Genomic DNA, 18,691 nt, shown 5'->3' on the forward strand with positions numbered 1-18,691 from the left:
ACCCTCCTAGGGGGCGGGCAAAAAGTGAGGAGAAAAACATCACTAGGGCAGCTGACCTCAACCAATCAAAGGGATATTCCATATCATGTCACACTCAGCAATAAAAGGTGGAAACAGGAAGAAGAGGAGAGGGGTGGGCTCTCCTTGGGAAAACATCGGTCCTCCTCTTGAACACCGGCTGCGTGCGCTGAGGCCTTGCTTCAAGGACGTGGTCAATCATGGCTCATTTGTGGGAAGCAGAGAGTAATTTCTTTCCTCTGCACTTCCACATAGCCTTCATTTATTTTATCTGTTTGTTTTCCTCCCTTCTTTTTATTTTTCCCTTTTCCCCTCCCTTTTCCCCTTTCCCTTTTTATTTCCCCTTAGTTAAATTGTTTAGTTCATAATAATCTTTATTTAATTATTATTTCCCTTTAATTAAATTATCCTTATCTCAACCCGTGAGTTGTTCTTTGCTTTACTTCTCCCCCTCCTCATCTAAAGGAGGGGGGGTGAGAGAGCGGGTGTGGGGTTTAGCTGCCCAGCACGGTAAAACCACCACACCTATTCGTGAATGAGGGAAATATCAGCACGATTCTACATGATATAAAGTAACTTACAGAATACAGAGGGTTTGGTCAACAAATTTATTGAAAACACTAAAACCAATAAATACTTTTTCAAGTACAAAAGAGAGTTGGCATACCTCACCCAGAACAACAATTTGATTGAAAGATACTGCTAGGCATTTGTGCTTAGGCTGGCAGCATTGCTCTTTGCCACTCCCAAATTACGCAGAATTGCTTTGGCGCTTATGGTGACATGAAAGCGTTGTGGATGTTCTATTCTGAGCAGTACTTCGATCATTTGGTGAAGCGCAAATAATTCAAACATATTCTTATTGCTTCTGCAAAAGATTTAACATAGAATAAGTGACATAAGATAATTGGGGCTTTGAGCAAACTGGTCTGGTGGGAGGTGTCCCTGCCCATGGCCGGGGGGTGGCACTGGGTGATGGATACGGTCCCTTCCAAACCAAACCGTTCTGTGATTCTTTGTCTAGCAATTTCTCATGCCGTGTCCAGTAGTTTTTTAAGTCCCATTCCGTTAGCTTAAATTCATGAACTGGCCTAATTGGCTTAGGTCCGGGTCTAGTCAGCAGTTAATCACTTTCCTGGAGCCATAACAAAAAGGAAACTTTGGCTACCTCATGTTTCAGTCCATGCATAGATTGATTCAAACAAGTCATGGAACGAAACTTTGAGCATTTCTCCGTAATTCTTTAGGAGATTACTTTTTCATTTCAATATGTCTTGCTTTATACTGGTCGCTGTAAACGCTTAAAATACATTTTCACTGTCAGTGGGACAGCAGCATGCGTTCAGTGCGAAACGAACCTGTTGCCTCCCAGAATCCAAGCAAAATGAATACAGAAGTATCTTCGGTGACGGAGCACTGGAGCAGGCTGCCCAGGGGGGTTGTGGACTCTCCTTCTCTGGAGATATTCAAAACCCACCTGGACGTGTTCCTGGGTGAGCTGATCCAGGTGTTCCTGCTCCAGCAGGGGGATTGGACTAGGTAATCTTTCAAGGTCTCTTCCAAGCCCTAAAGTCTGTGATTCTCAAATTTCCTTTTCCAGATTCACAGATACGTTCCCACAGTTTTGATACTCCCCGGTGGACTCAACAAAAAATATTTCCTCTCCTTTTCTTGTGCTCAAGGCCACCGGACGCATTTAGTTTTGACTTTCGAGCGATGCTTACAGCTGACTGTGTAGCACAGTCCACTGAGGGAATAGTTACTGGTTTCCTTGTTGTGTTGATTTCGGAGGGAAGGGTCTTCCAAGGCTGCAAACGTTTCTTTTGAGGTTGCTTTTCATCCCTGTCCACAAGGTGTCAAGCGTGAGTCCACTCTGGCGTGTCAGTGATACCTGAAAAGATGGACTGAAAACGCGGAGGCCTGTTTTCATTTAAATTCACTTAAAGTGAATTAAGGTGAAGGTATGTGAAGTGGCTGGTAACGTTTAGTGACAACCATCTCCTGGAGTGTTATCTGGGAAGCTGTGGTGCAGAGGGGGAACGTGCACGGGTAAGTTCTTTTTAACTTCTCTCTTACAGCTCGGCGCCAGGACTATCGGTATTTTTTTCAGAACAGCCGACTTGCTGTTCATATATGCAGTTAGAGATGACTATAGACATCACACGTTTCTGTCACGCGCTCTATCTTCATCTCATGCTTTACTTCCGAGGCTAGCGAGAGCAACCCTTCCCTCAGCCTCTGCAGGGAACGCTGCTTACACAAGCATTACCCTGCACGCCCCTAGCGCACAGATTCGACCCGTGCCTGCGTTACACGGAGCTGTAACCCAACAGCGAGCCTCTCCCCTGCTCGTCCCCGTTTCAGCTCCACAGCACGGGACCAGGCCCCGCCATTGTTCCCGTTAACCCCCTCCGCCCGCCCCGGCCCCGGCCCCTCAGCGCAGCGGCCGCCTCAAGCGCCGCCTCTTGCGCCTGCGCACAGGGCCCCGGCGAGGGCGGGCGGTGCCACAGCGGGTCCCGGCGCGAGGCGCTGAGGGGGCCGGGGGAAGGCAGCGGGAAGCCCTTGACAACTTTGACGTTTTTATGCAAATCCAGGTGGCCATCTTTAATTTCATCTCGTGTGGGCCCCTGCTTTCTAGTTGGTGCCAGAATGAACCCACCTTAATTTCAGGAGAACTTGTTGCCACCTCTGTTGTCTGTAGGAGGCAGCGTTGCATAGATGCACAGCTTGTTTCTGTCCAGAGTTTCCTGAAAATATTGGCTGAAAGGAGGAATGAGCAGTTCTGAAGCATTAGAAGCACTGTAGCAAAGTGGGAGTCAGAGAACTTAATATGGTGCCAATTTGGTGGCACCTTCAGTACTGCTGTTGTAGTTAAAGAAACTGATAGCACTGGGGGGGGGGGGGGGGGGGGAATTTCTTTAAGTTCTTTGTCATGACTGTCATTATTGTCCTGAGTTAAAGTGGTTTGAATATTAAGCTCCTACTTGCTTATTTGCTTATTGAGCAGATTGCAAGATGAGCGAGAGATCATCTTGTCCAAACTCACTGCTCAGGCATCCTAGACACAGTTGCCCAGGATCAGGTCCAGATGTTTCTGATTTACTTTTTTGGGGAACCCAAGTTTCTATTTCTGCTATTCTGCTATCATCATCAAAATAATCTTTGCCTTATGTAGTACCAGCATGCAGTTGGGCTTGCAATATTTAATTCCTTAGGAGATCCTAATACTTCCCTCCAGTTATCTGTGAATTTTGGGTATTTAACTATTTGTGAACTCTAGGGGAATGGCCTTAAATTGAAAGAGGGTGGATTTAGATTAGACACACAGAAGAAATTCTTCACTCAGAGGGTGGTGAGGCCCTGGCACAGGTTGCTCAGAGAAGCTGTGGCTGCCCCATCCCTGGAGGTGTTCAAGGCCAGGCTGGATGGGGCTTGGAGCAACCTGGTCTGGTGGGAGGTGTCCCTGCCCATGGCCGGGGGGTGGCACTGGGTGATGGATACGGTCCCTTCCAAACCAAACCGTTCTGTGATTCTTTGTCTAGCAATTTCTCATGCCGTGTCCAGTAGTTTTTTAAGTCCCATTCAGTTAGCTTAAATTGATGAACTGGCCTAATTGGCTTAGGTCCGGGTCTAGTCAGCAGTTAATCACTTTCCTGAAGCCATAACATTGCCATAACATAACATAACATTGCTCCTTCAGTGAATTGCAGTTCTGATGCTCTTGAGTATGATTAAAATCATCTGCTTCCTAGTCTCAGTAAAATCTTTCTTTCTCTTTCGTGCAAACTGAAGTATTCATAGAGGACTTACATGATGATCGGGATGCTTGTTGTATCCATAGAGTATGCTACTTATATTTAAATGGCGGTTATAGTTTGCCCCATATTCTTTTCTCACAGATCATGCTCAGTAACAGTGTCATTCTTCAGAGAAGAAAACTTTCATCCTCTCTTATTTCCAAGGCCATTAGACCATTCTTGAAATATGCATTCTGTTTTTTGTGTCACTTCTTGATGAAAAGTAATCAAATATGTATTGCCTATATACCTAAAGAGGTATTGTGCTTATTCTTCCCCTGTAAGCTGAAAGGCTGGGCTGCAAGTCAATGAAGAGCCACTATTATTTTATTTATCCTGGCAGAGGTTGCCTGGACAGGTTAGGGAGTCCCTGTCCTTGAAGATCTTTACAAGTTGCCTGGACATGGTCCTGGGCAGCCTGCTCTGGGTGGCCCTGTTTAAACAAGACGCTTGGACGAGATGGTCTCTAGAGGTCCCTTCCCACCTTGGCCATCCCGTGATTTGTTGAGAAAGTGGACAGTGATTTTGTTTCTATCACTGCCCATACTGAGAAGAAAAAAATTGAACTTTTAATTATTTAGCAATCACATCAAATGATTTCAATGCGATGGTTGAGTCAAAAAGTGAGTTTTGAATCTTTGGATATTTGAATGTTTTTCGATTCTTTCAGTTAAGTAATGTGAACAAAATGAAAAAGATCCCTAAAGATCGAGCAGGACGCTTACAAGTTCGCTTAGAGGATTTACAAGTAAGGTTTCTTCTTACAGGGACCTTTTTCCTTTATAGTTAACAAGTGAAATATAATTCATTGTTACATTTTATTGTAGCAGAAGCATGAAATTTTAATGGCACGAAAGTCCAAAGATACAGAAGTGGTGCAAGAACGTGTACCTGTTAAGGAGGAAAAACAGACAGAAGCATCAAAAAGTGTAAGGATTGGTTGGGCGAGGTGAATCTGTTCAAACAGAAAGAACTGTTTGAAAGACTTCAGGCAGTAGAACATTATGTACCTGCTAGAAATTAGAAAATGATAGAAATTAGAAAAATAAAATGATTGGTTTTTTTGTGTGTGTGAATTAATTACAGTAGGAATAGGTAGACGCTGTATTGGGAGAAACAGATATTCAGGTGAAAGAATAAATTATGTTGCTAAAAATGTCTTTTGAATTTTATATTGTGTATGTATATGTTTTTTACTTACTCAACTATGTTTTCTTCTTCCTCTCACGTTATCTCTCAACTATAAATTAAAATTATATTCTGCCTGCACAGAGCAAATCTTAAACTTATTCTGGTTCCTGCTACAGTACAACACTGTCCTTATGAATAACACCAGCTGAAGTGTAGTTGGAGAAGTTCAATAACAAATTTTAATTTTATAAGCCAGAGATGGTTGTACTGCTGTTATACTTTGGATAAATGGTCTTTAATGTGGGAAAGAATAAATGCAGTATTCATATATAGTTCCAAAAGGATACCTTGTTTTCCTTAAAATACCTTCTTACATCACTTAATGAAATACTGTCTCCATGTCATTCCAGTCGGTAGCAAGTCCTCTGCTAGTACTCTGCCAACATTTCCTGACTGGTAATGACTTTCTCCTGCTAGAGGCTAAACTGAAATGAGAAAGAGATCTTCACACCATTCTACTTGATCTATATCAGATTCCTTAAAACTGTACTGTCTCTATATAGCCAACATATTTCTCTGTGTACGTAGGTTTTAGCGTACTTTAGTCGCAAGTGATATATGAGCAGTATCAGTAGTTAGAATTCTGAGTGAAGAGAAGAACAGTTGTCTGAAGGTAGATACAAGAAAACTTGTGAAGGTTTTAGAGAGATGTTCGTGCAGTATGTCTTCAGGAACCTCTGGATACCTTTCACAGAGCTTTTCTGTACAGTTGTAATAGAGGGACAGAATGACAATTTCACGAAGTCTTTATTCTTCCAACAATGCTAGTTACACAGTTAAAATTTAGCATAAGTAGATTGTATGAAATAAAGCAAAGGAGTGTATTAAATGTATTAAAATGAGGATCATGCACAGATCATTAAATATTTTCTTTCTCCTATGATCCATTTAGTTAGAATTATAAAATAGAGTGATTTTGTATGTGAAAATCTCTTCCCAAGGCTTTCATAAACATTTGTTTAAGCACAAAATAAAGCATGTGCGTATTACCAATGTACTCGTATATTTTAGTCTATTGGTATTGTGGTTTAGAAAATCATAGACTTGAAAACTGAAATAACTGATGTTGTGGATGTATTACAGTTACTATCGAATTCAAAAGTTTACGACCCCTTAACTATTCTTATGGACTGGATCTCAGACCAACACCTTCGCAAAATAGAAATACAAGAAGAGAGAGAGGGCAGTGAGAAACCTCAGTGTGCTAAAGAAAACTACACTCTAGACAATTGTATGAAGGTAAAGGCATTTGAATTTGTTTGGGTTGAAATGTTAAGATTCTTTGTATTATTTCTGAGTGTAACAGGTCGGCCTGTTTTACACACGCTTTGAATACATGAATTAAAAGAAAACAGCAGTTAATCCATCAGTATTAATTCCAACAGTGAGATGTAATAGATAATTTTTCATACAGATATTTATACAGATCATTTTTAAGGAAATGTGTAGTGTTCAGTCTGACCTTGAGATTCCACCTGTCTTTCTATTTTAAGTCACTTTTCTCAGCTGATAATTTATCTCGTGTTTTATCTGTAATACTGTATGTAATTCCTTTTTCCTAAGGAGATACACACATCTAATTTAAAGTATTTTAGTGCTGATACTAGGTATTAAAAGTTCAAGTTATGTCTTATAAAAGATGATACCGTGCTATACTTGTAACACTTTTTTGGGATACCGAGGCTTGGAAATCAGTGAAGCGTTCCGGAAATCTGCTTTTTCTGTTTGTTTGTTTGTTTGTTTGTTTAATTATTATTCTATCTAAAATTTGTAGCCCTTGGTATTAGACTTCAGAGCTTGAGCTCACACAATGTCTTTCCACTTTTTGTGTAAACCCGTGTAAAATGTAAATTCAGTATATAATTCTGTTACCTGTACCAGATCTGCCCAGTGAGTATTTGTACATGTAGTCTGTTAAACTCCGGGAATACGTTGATTTTAGTTTGGTTTAGTTTTGCTTAGTTTGCTTTTTACTTGTGGTTAGCTTGTACTGTAAGTTCGTATACTGCACGTAACTTTGCCATTCTGTATTTTTACAGCTTTTGCCTATGGTCACTGGACAGTTCCAGTGGATGCCATTTGTGGATCCTAAACTACATATGTCTGTGATTCAATTTATCTACTGGTCTCTAAGGCAGATAGACACTGGTAGTCAGGTAAATTCCCAAGAGGTATTTTGTATTATAAATGACAGTGAAAAGTAGATATTTTCAGGGAGTATATATAAAAGAAACTTTGCTGTCTTTGCAAAGCATAAATGCCTACCACAGATACATAGCAAATGAAAAACTAATTCTCACCAAATTAACTTTCTCACATTCGTTGTAATATTTTGCACCGTGTCTGTAAACATATTTTTGCACACATATGTGATCTTTGTTGCAGTAGTGTGTAGCATCTCAGAAATGGTATTTTACATATGTGCTTACAAAACTTGTGAACTAGGAAAAGAAATATATTTTTGTTCGCTTTATGCATGAGATTTGTTGAAATTGGTGGCAACGTGTGGCAAAGTAGCAAAGGTATTTTGATTTCTTTGTTCTCTACTCAGTGTCTAACTGAATAGAACTAAGCTGGTGGTTCCAGTGCTAATGAGAACGTATTTTAAATGAGCATGTTAGTAAGTTTGATTCTGAAGTAATATTTCTGCACAGGTTTTTGAAAAGTCCAATACATCTTACCTGTACAGTATTCTTAAGGGTCATGTTTAGACCTTAGTTCTGTAAATGCTTTTGTAGGACCTAGCTTCAGGCATCTCAGGCATCTTCACAAAAGAGGGTAGTGTAGTAGGCAGCACTGATTAAAGCTGAGTTTGAACTGACTTTATTCTGGAACCAGAGGCAAATTAAATAATGTCAGCATATCAGGGGCCCTGACTACCTTGTTTCTTTGTGAAGTGTGTGTTGACTAGGCCCTGTGCTAATGTTGTTCAACTGCTTGTGGAACGCAAGGTAGTATCCCATGTACAGACTATATTGCAATACACGGTCATGACATCTGCTATTTAATATTTAATCCTTAGGGGAACATACGTACTTAGCAGACAGGATTTTCATGTATTTTAATGTTTACGCTAAATGTGCACGTTGTTTGAAACAGGATGCAAGCATGACAGCAACAATGGAGAGACTTGCAGAAGTTATTCTCAAAGGCGCAGTACAAAAGGGAAGCATGCAAAAATGGACTAAAAAGTCTACACGGAGTAAACCAAACCCTGCACATTTCTTTAAAAGCTCCTCTATGCCTTTGAGGTTTCTGTCAACTTTAGTTGTGCTTAGAACAGCAAAACGAAGTAAGTTCTGGTTTTTATTATGTCTTTTTTAAATTATCTTTTTCTTTTTTTTTTTTTTTTTAAATCTTATTTTCAGGTATGTGCCCAGACAAAAAAACAAATGTACAAAATGCAGCAGTTCAATGATACTGTAGCATCTGTAATGCTTTAGTAGTAAAGGATGTTTTAGTTGAATTTTACCACCTGATGAAGCATAATATAGGGAAGCAAGTATGAACCTTGCTATTATTCATGTCATAATTTGTGTGGTCATTTTAATATGCTTTATTTATGTCAGTGAGATCAACGTATTTTGTGACAAAGGGGAAAAGAGATGTTGGTAATTCTCTCAAGCAATCACCGTAGCAGTGATTTGTTTGTCAAGATCTGCACTGCATATAATGGTACAGCTAATTGCTCCTCAGTAAACCGAAATCAGTAGCAAATTCAGAACAGTTCTAGAATTTCATTGCTTTGTCAAAGTTTAATGTAAAGCTCATACTCTATCTAGCTCTTACCTCTCTGCTGTCTCCCCTTTTCTCCTACCAAGTCTGTCACTGCAAGTGGCTACCCATAAACATGATCAGCATTGAAGAATGCTACCATATGCTGATGCAGTATAGTAATGTATTTTGTTAACAGGCAAAAGCAAACGAGGTCGTACTTGTCTGGAGATATCGCAGTTCTTAGTGACTTTTGCTTCAGTTCATGAGAGTTACTCCACTTGTGCAATTTCCAGGATGCTGTAGCATCTCTTCTCAGCAGCAGTTTCTTTAAAAACAAACAGGGCCTGAAAAGACAAAAAACGTTTTCTTTGAAGTGATGACAAAAATACTGACCTGTGCAGTATTTATACTGGTAGTACTTAGAATAAGTAGGATTTAAACATTCTGGAAGACCACCCTGTCACCATTAATAAACAAATACAGTATTTCAGCTGTTGGAGGGAAGAATCAGTGTATTTTCAATTTCAGTATCATATAGTTTCAGTCAGAATATTTTGGTGAAGCATGATTACCCTGAAATTGAAACTCACATTTCTAGAAATGTTTGATGAAAATGATGCAAATGAATTACAATACAAAAAAAGTACTTATTGCAGAGATTAACTGTAAGCAGATGAAAGCTGTTGATCAGAATGAATCAGTTTAGCTTCTCATGGTCGGTTTTTACTGCGAGCCTATAGAACATGGGAAAAAATTACCTGTTAAATTTATGTTGAAACTTACCGTGTATGAATGTTCATCACTGACCACATGTCTAATGATCTAGCGATGACAAAGCAGCACATTCAGTTTAAACATATATATCCTGTTCCCTTCAAGATGCTAATATCCAGCAGATGGCACTGTAATTAAACTTTTGCTATGTGATAAATTTTTCCCTTACTCTTAATTTTCTGTGCTCCAGATGATCAATGCTATTCCAAGATATTGAGGAAGATTTGACATCATGAAATTAAGAAAACTGAATTGATTCACTTAATCTAAATTCTCTGAATAATTTAGTGCTCTCCAAAATGGATGCATATATAACGTGGATGCATATATAACGTAGATGCATATATAACTTAAACTACAGCTTTTTATGGAAAGGAATGTGAATAGTTGCTGTCATGACAGTAATTGCAGTTATTCAGATGAATTAGCCTTTTACTCCTTTATTAGAGGCTTCCCAGATGTTGAAACCAATATAGTCCCAAACTATGCAGCTTGTGATTTCTTTTCTCTCTTAAGGAAGAGATTAGAAAGGTGTTATATTTGCAAATATATTTTGCTCAATTTGTGAGTTGTAACTTGTCTTTTTTTCCACTCACAACAGTTTTTGTAAGGAACAAAAATAGGCAGAAAATGCATTTAAATAAATAAGTAAATAAAATTAATATTTTCAGCCATTTAACTTTTTTTTTTTTTTAAATTAGTATATATCTGCAACAGTAAGTCTTAGGATAAATATTCATGTATTTGTGATCATCTAATGGAACTGTGATTACATAATTTTTATTCCCTGTTTTCTGTTATCTTTCAGTGAATTACCTGACTCAGGCATTTCGTTCCCTTTGCGTGGACTTGAAGACAGATGAAGGAAAGATCTTATTTTTGCAATACCGATGTGTGCCTATCATACTAAGCCACTTAACTATATCCAAAAAATGTCTCCTTTTTATTGCACTTAATGCATTAGTTGAGATGGCCATGAACAACGATAAAAGTGAGTAATTGAAAAAAATACATACAAAGTTATGATGAAAGTAGGTGAGGTAAGCATAAATACCAAATCAAAAATAACGTGCTGCTTCTCTATAAATAACCTGATCTAGCATTAGTATTCATTTGTGTCATTTAAATTCATTAGAGATATAAAGTATGTTTCTGAATTGTCCGTCTCTTCTCACTGTCAGCATCCAAGCTTTACATCTTGTCCTGGTTGCTTTCTTAGTGGTGTGATTTTTTTTGATGTTTAGTTTAGCTTTTCTGTTTATTCCACTGGTTTCCCTTGCTGATGTTTTGCCAATGAGTAATTTTCTTTTGAAGTAAGGCTGTGCCAGGGCAGCCATTTCATGAAATCCTGTTAGCAGGTGGAGATAAAAAAATAAATAAATAATAATAATAAAATAAAAAAACTTTTATCTTTTTTTACCCCCCTAATGTGAACAGCTCACCCCTAGCCATTTTTCACTTTAAAGTAATTGGAAATGGCACATCTGTAAGGGATGGTTATGTTTCAATGAGTTGTACTGTGGTGTGGTCCTATGAAAGGGTTAATAGTCTCCTTCACAGTGGTTTTCCAGGTGACACAGGCAAAGAATCAGTTGATAACAATCTGGATGAACACACAAGTAGTGAGCCATTCCAGTGTCATGTGGAACAATCCTTGTTAATTTTCTTAAAATAAAAATTATTCATTGTTTTTTGGAACAGAAAAGGGAAGGAGAAGGGACTGCTGCTATTTGTGAAATGTATATTGTTGGCTTGGGGTATTTTGTTACCATGTACTATAGGGGCAAAAACAGAAAGCGTGTTTGACTTGGGATGGAACAACGTTGAGTTAGAAGGCATTTTGTAGTGAGATAAGTGGCAGAAAGATTTACCTGATGTTGTTTTCATCCTTTCAGACCGTGTGGTTAGTTTGTTTATTTTTTTTTTTTACACTAAAGTATTTCTAATCATCATAATTTTGATCGGTATAGTAACTGGGAAAGAAAAACCTAAGCAGGGTTGATGGTATCTGACATTACTTTGAAACAAAATTCCACTAACAGTACATGTTCTGTTATCTAGTAGTAGTCATTTCGATCTGCTGGATGCCTAGATTTGGAAGAATAATGGAGATAAATTGTGACAAGTTCACATTTTGCCATGTTGCTTCTCAGAGAAGATAGATAGATAGATAGATAGATATGCAAAACCAGGGAAGGAGGACTAATGCTTAATTGGTCTGACATATGATTGAGAACTTCTTTTTCAGCAACTGGATATAAAGTCTTATGCAGAGCCTTCTCTTTGGTATAGGAATTGCCCATGTCCATGTTATAGTCAGAGTCTGTTCCTTTCCAATATAGTTAATATTTTCCAAGAAATTGTTAATGTTGACAAGTAGTATCGTTGACAGGAAATCATAAGTTCATACCTGTGTATGTTTCTTGTTAACAAGTTATTAAAAACAAACTGGAAGGTAGCTGTGAATATTCAGAGGTCTCTCTGTGCTAGACTAAAACAGGACTTTATGCACAATTTTAAAGCTGTATTGTTATGCAGCCTTAAATATGAAGTCGAAAGTAGCTGATCTTGTGCTAAAATATGGAAACGTGTTACCCAAAAAAACAGCCTCTGACCAACAAGAGTAGAAGTCTAATTTTTTCCTCTATGATATGCAATCCCTAAGCATTCTTTCGATTTGCTGGAATAATTTTCTGAGTCTACATGAGTATTCCAGTATTTTTCTTCAAAAATATTACCGTTACAGCTTATGTGATTAGAAACTAAGTGAGGAGAAAGTGCTTTTTTTTTTTTTTCCAGATGTTCTTTTTCATAGCTTAATTTTTTAATTTTTTCTTGTGAAGTATTTTTATGGATTCAAATTTTAATTGTCCAGGCTGAAAGATGAGTCAGATGCGAAATACCAAATACTTTGCACTGCCTCTTCCTGTAACTGCATGTACCTGTTGTTACAGTAAGCAGTATATGCTAATGGTTCTATACTTTTTGGACCTATCTGAAGCCCTCTTGTAGGTTCTTTTTCCTGTAAAAAAATAAAAATAAAAATTCCTGTCCTCATATTCCAGAAATAAGACCTAGATTCCCTCATACATTGAGGGAAATTACGTAAGCTGCATGAGAAGAAAGGACCTGTTGGCCTGAGACAGACATTTCTGTGCTTTGATAGAAATTATAAGAGATTCTGCAGTATTCCTTAAGCCCGTTGGCCGACTTGGTTTCAGTACTCATTTTTTTCAGATTTTAGAGCAGTATCATTCCTTTTGGCTTCGTGGTATTTCTGATCCAGTGGGTGTCCCAAGTTTCCCTTGCTAGTTCACACATCAGCAATGCTGATAAGGCATCCAGTTACTGAAAACGTAATGTCAAATGTAACCGTTCAGGTATTGGTACCATCTGTTTCCTATCTATACGTAGTATCTTAATGACAGATTAGAATTAATAGTCTTATTGCTGTTCATCTTTACTGGCACGCAGCTTTTCATGTACCCCATCCCTGTTTGGTTCAGGTGTTTCACATCCAGAATCCTGTCAATCTGTCTTGTTATAAAGGTAGTTCCTGGCCTCCAAGGTGTAGGTTTTTGTTCTGGTCTTTTCTGATCTTTGTAAACTTCTGTTCAGTCCAACTTACTTCTGTGACATAAGGAATCCTGTTCTATTTTTAACCTTTTTTATTGTTTTTTTTTGTGTGTGTATGTTTGTGATGGTCATTTAAGAATGATGGTGGCCTCCCGTACATCCTGTGTCATAGCTGCGTGAAGGTCTTGCACATCTAGGAAGCTGAAGAACAATTGATACCATCCTGAGGTCAACATGTACTGGGTGATGGGCTGGACCTGTCCTTGGGCTCTCTTAACTCAGGGTCACCCACGAAGGCATCCACACTCGAGGGGCTTTGCACTGACTGTTACCTCGCCTGCCCTCCGTTGTGCTATAACCACTGGCTCTTACCAGGCCCAGCTGTTGACGACGAGAATCAGTTAAACTCAGCAAATGGTTCCAATCTTGCCAGTGACTGTGTAAGAGACAGCAGCTCATCAGCAAGCTGTTCAGTGTTGTTACTGGTTCTTTTTCTGTGGTCCTTATGTAACTTTTCCACGAGCTAACTCTCCATCACTCTGTTGGGTTGGTCCGGTCTCCTGGCAGATCCACATGCAATTAGAAACGAGGCAAAACTGTAATGGTTAATTTGTTAAAACATGAACTTCAAGCTGGTGTTCCTGACAGTCTTCATTTTCTGAGGTGACAGAGCTTTAGCTATAAAACAGAAATTTCTGAATGACAATAGCTGGTGAGACTTGATGCTGTGAGTGACTGATCACTTTGAGGGTAAATTTCAGATGAGTTCTGTCAACAGTGATAAATTGCTCATTGTTCATTACAGTCTACCAATGAAGTTAAGTTAATGTAACTACAAAATGCTGCAATTTTTTATGGTTCCTATGGGAGGCTTTTGCAGATTATTTAAAATTGTGTCAAATCCTGACAGGATAGATTCCAATTTAGTTTTTCTACAGTAGTTAATAAAAACAAAATCTGTGCAGAGATGATGCAGAAAAATATGTAAAAATATACAGTTTTTATTCTTCTAGTTCATCAGATAGGCATTTAAATTATATGCTTATTTTGTACATTTGTGATGATTTAAAATCTATTCTGCAAAAGCTTATTTGAAATGAATATATAAAATGAATAGATAAACAATGTAGGAAAAATCTCTTTAAATGCATGTCTTTATCAGTTTGCTTTCATGTGATTGAACTTTGTGAAACTTGAGGTATTATTTCCACTTTGGCTCTTCTGCTTTATGGTAAAATTCCCTCAGCATATTTTTTATATTGTTTTATAAACCTCACAGTTAAAACATTTTACAGTGTATCTGTATGGATATGTGTGTGTATATATATTAATAAAGTTTTTTTAAGATACCTTAAGACGGTATTTTTAATAATAAAATAATACAGTATTATTGAGACCAGTAAGAACAAGCCAGCAAAGAAATGCCCAAGTAAGCAGAATATGGTATTTGTTTACACCTACAAAAAGGAATTTAAGGCATTTTTAGATATTTAAGGATATTTATAGGAATAAATTGTAGGACCTCCTTCTTCTACAGGAAAAGTAGAATAATATTACAATAACTATTAATTTAATGGCATATTCTAAGTAACTATATCCTGGGGCATACCAAGTGTGTTTATACGCTAAGGGCAGAGTGCAGTGAATAGTGACTTGTTTTGTTGGATTCCTAACAAATGTGTTCAGTTCTGTGACCTATTAAATCGGTACTTATGTTCTTTATGGTATTGCTCTAAATCAGTCTGTACTATTAGAATCAAGAGTGAAATAACACAAGGGAACAGATTTTACTTTATTCTGAATTGACTAAGTTTTGGGGAGCAGGATAAATAGAAAAGATTATACTATATGGCCATGTTTAAAAATTATCCAGCATTTTACAGGAATTGTTTTGATATTCAGGTGTTCTTATCCAACTCTGACCTCTCAATTACGATTCTGCCTATCTTGAAACGGTACGGTGACAGTTTTGATAATGAAAAGCTGTCTAGTCATCAGTGTCTACATGTACTATTTCCGTACGTCATTTTGCAGCAGCTTAAAATATTTCCTTGTCAGTTTTTTTAGCATAGCTTAGTGTTCTCCTCACGTCATCATAAGAAAAGGAGCATTGAATAAACATGTTGAAGATAAGATTTTTTTATCTGAGTTTAAAATTGCTCAGTGTCCTGTTTTCCTTTGTTCTCGAGGGAATAGGCCTTGTTTTAATCCCACAAGTGCTGGTAATATCAGAATTCTTAGGAACTTGGGTGGGTTTTGTTCTCGGTTTTACCTGATTTTTGCATCACATGCCTAGAATATACCCAGTTAGTACATTGTTTTCATGGTTGCACAGCATGAGGCGCATATAAAAACCCTCAAAAACTATAAATCAATGATTTAGTTTTCCATGAGCCAAGTGCTGTGATTAAACATTTTAACTATTTTCTTTTACAGTTTACTTAAAGATTTTCCTGGAAGACTGCAGTAATGAACGCTTTTTCCATACTTTTGCTGCATTGCTTCAGAATCGCGAGCTAGACATTTCGATTTTGGAAAGGATTTGTTTTATATTACAGAAACTCTCCGAAATAAAGTAATCCTTTACTACCGTTTTTCTGTTAATTGCCATTAGATCACTGAACTTGGGGACCTTTCTCTTTTTTAAAAAGCTCATCTCTGTTTTGACGTTCATTTGCTCCAATACAAATAATGCTGGACTTTCATTGTTAGCAATTATGTTTAAAATGTTTGTCACAGATACGTAAGATGAATCTCTCAATTTGCCTATATATCTGTGTAGTTCAGAATATGAACTAAAAAATAACTAGCCTAAAGAACATATATTCCTCATTTATTTAGATGACGAGAATGCTTAGAAGAAAACCCTTCTTTTCTTCCCCCTGACCTTCGGTTTTACTGAGTTACTTGGTAAAAATGTCCTCTGAAAATTGTTTTGTATGTGACTTAAATTTCAGTTTTGTCAATTTTCATCTCTATCAAAACAAACAAACAAAACAAACAAAAAAACAACACACGGTTTAAAGTCTTGAGCCATTTAAGACTTTGGGGGAATGTTAACCTTTACAGAATAGGTTTCTGTTGCTTACTGGTTACTAATTTATTATAACAAAGACCTTCAGCATGTCAGTGGTAGAATGCTGCTGAGTTCCGTTGATGTGCATTATTTAATGGGATTGTTTCATTTATAAAAGCAGGTATTTACACTAAACTGTTGCTTACATTAGAGTTAGTTATTTACAAAACTGAGGGTTTTGTTTGATTTTTCTTAGGAACAAAATTGAACTCTGGGGGAAAAAAAAAAAACTTCCTGTAAAATACTCTAATTTAAATCATATTTTTCATCGGAAATAAACTAAAAGTGTACTCAGAAATCCAGATTTTTTAATTTGTTTAATTAAAAGACAACCTCACAGGTGGTGCCATAAATCTTAAGAAATGAACCTTGAAATATTCTTTAATTTTTTTATCCTTGGTTTTGTAGTAGTTCATTACTGTATTTGCCTCGATGTTATTGTGGATTTTCTGTACACGTCCTGTTTCTGAAATCTTGCTTCTCACTGGGGAAATCTTTTTACAGGTTTTCCTTGATCTTCCACTGTACTACATGTAAATACCATTTAGTCAAGAGAAAGCATAGTTCTTGATGACTTTTGTCAAGATTTTTCTTACCGTGCATTGATAACTTTCTGCTTAGAGACAGAGTTATGTGAAGCTCCCAATATGTTTTTTTTCACTGAAAGATAATAAATCTGTAAAATCTTTCCAGTAAAGTTGAAACTTGTCAATTACCTTATGTCACTTATTCTATGTTAAATCTTTTGCAGAAGCAATAAGAATATGTTTGAATTATTTGCGCTTCGCCAAATGATAGAAGGACTTCTCAGAATAGAACATCCACAACAATTTCGTGTCACCATAAGCGCCGAAGCAATTCTGCATAATTTGGGAGTGGCAAACGACTAGCAGTATCGTTCAATCAAATTGTTCTGTGTGAGGTATGCCAACTCTCTTTTGTACTTGAAAAAGTATTTATTGGTTTTAGGGTTTTCAATAAATTTGTTGACCAAACCCTCTGTATTCTGTAAGTTACTTTGTATCATGTAGAATCGTACTGGTATTCCCCTCATTCACCAATAGGTGTGGTGGTTTTACCGTGCTGGGCAGCTAAACCCCACAACCGCTCTCTCACCCCCCCTCCTTTAGATGAGGAGGGGGAGAAGTAAAGCAAAGAACAACTCACGGGTTGAGATAAGGGTAATTTAATTAAAGGGAAATAATAATTAAATAAAGATTATTATTAACTAAACAATTTAACTAATTTATTTTTATTTTTTTAACTAATTTAACTGGGTTCATTCTGGCACCAACTAGAAAGCAGGGGCCCACACGAGATGAAATTAAAGATGGCCACCTGGATTTGCATAAAAACGTCAAAGTTGTCAAGGGCTTCCCGCTGCCTTCCCCCGGCCCCCTCAGCGCCTCGCGCCGGGACCCGCTGTGGCACCGCCCGCCCTCGCCGGGGCCCTGTGCGCAGGCGCAAGAGGCGGCGCTTGAGGCGGCCGCTGCGCTGAGGGGCCGGGGCCGGGGCCGGGGCGGGCGGAGGGGGTTAACGGGAACAATGGCGGGGCCTCGTCCCGTGCTGTGGAGCTGAAACGGGGACGAGCAGGGGAGAGGCTCGCTGTTGGCTTACAGCTCCGTGTAACGCAGGCACGGGTCGAATCCGTGCGCTAGGGGCGTGCAGGGTAATGCTTGTGTAAGCAGCGTTCCCTGCAGAGGCTGAGGGAAGGGTTGCTCTCGCTAGCCTCAGAAGTAAAGCATGAGATGAAGATAGAGCGCGTGACAGAAACGTGTGATGTCTATAGTCATCTCTAACTGCATATATGAACAGCAAGTCGGCTGTTCTGAAAAAAATACTGATAGTTCTGGCGCCGAGCTGTAAGAGAGAAGTTAAAAAGAACTTACCCGTGCACGTTCCCCCTCTGCACCACAGCTTCCCAGATAACACTCCAGGAGATGGTCGTCACTAAAGGTTACCAGCCACTTCACATACCTTCACCTTAATTCACTTTAAGTGAATTTAAATGAAAACAGGCCTCCGCGTTTTCAGTCCATCTTTTCAGGTATCACTGACACGCCAGAGTGGACTCACGCTTGACACCTTGTGGACAGGGATGAAAAGCAACCTCAAAAGAAACGCTTGCAGCCTTGGAAGACCCTTCCCTCCGAAATCAACACAACAAGGAAACCAGTAACTATTCCCTCGGTGGACTGTGCTACACAGTCAGCTGTAAGCATCGCTCGAAAGTCAAAACTAAAGGCGTCCGGTGGCCTTGAGCACAAGAAAAGGAGAGGAAATATTTTTTGTTGAGTCCACCGGGGAGTATCAAAACTGTGGGAACGTATCTGTGAATCTGGAAAAGGAAATTTGAGAATCACAGACTTTAGGGCTTGGAAGAGACCTTGAAAGATCACCTAGTCCAATCCCCCTGCTGGAGCAGGAACACCTGGATCAGCTCACCCAGGAACACGTCCAGGTGGGTTTTGAATATCTCCAGAGAAGGAGAGTCCACAACCCCCCTGGGCAGCCTGCTCCAGTGCTCCGTCACCGAAGATAC

The 18,691-nt window shown here is 38.6% G+C and overlaps 1 protein-coding gene across 1 annotated transcript; it reads left to right on the forward strand.

Annotated features, from left to right (window-relative positions):
• The first annotated feature begins 490 nt into the window (after window positions 1-490).
• Window positions 491-17,246, forward strand: CCDC138 (coiled-coil domain containing 138). The gene is made up of 10 exons (XM_072033053.1): window positions 491-2,612; window positions 4,486-4,563; window positions 4,643-4,744; window positions 6,090-6,245; window positions 7,046-7,162; window positions 8,106-8,298; window positions 10,306-10,488; window positions 13,449-13,513; window positions 15,500-15,648; window positions 16,901-17,246. The coding sequence occupies exons 1-10, from the start codon at window positions 2,601-2,603 to the stop codon at window positions 17,037-17,039; spliced, it is 1,194 nt and encodes a 397-aa protein (XP_071889154.1). The 5' UTR covers window positions 491-2,600; the 3' UTR covers window positions 17,040-17,246.
• The last annotated feature ends 1,445 nt before the right edge of the window (window positions 17,247-18,691 follow it).

Source organism: Anas platyrhynchos, chromosome 1, assembly GCF_047663525.1.
Source record: "Anas platyrhynchos isolate ZD024472 breed Pekin duck chromosome 1, IASCAAS_PekinDuck_T2T, whole genome shotgun sequence".
Classification (NCBI taxonomy): domain Eukaryota; kingdom Metazoa; phylum Chordata; class Aves; order Anseriformes; family Anatidae; genus Anas; species Anas platyrhynchos.

Coding starts and splice junctions, on each gene's coding strand:
- CCDC138 (XM_072033053.1), top strand. Junction 4,564..4,642: donor TTCGCTTAGAGGATTTACAA/GTAAGGTTTCTT, acceptor ATTTTATTGTAG/CAGAAGCATGAAATTTTAAT. Junction 13,514..15,499: donor CCAATCTTGCCAGTGACTGT/GTAAGAGACAGC, acceptor TTTTAACTATTT/TCTTTTACAGTTTACTTAAA.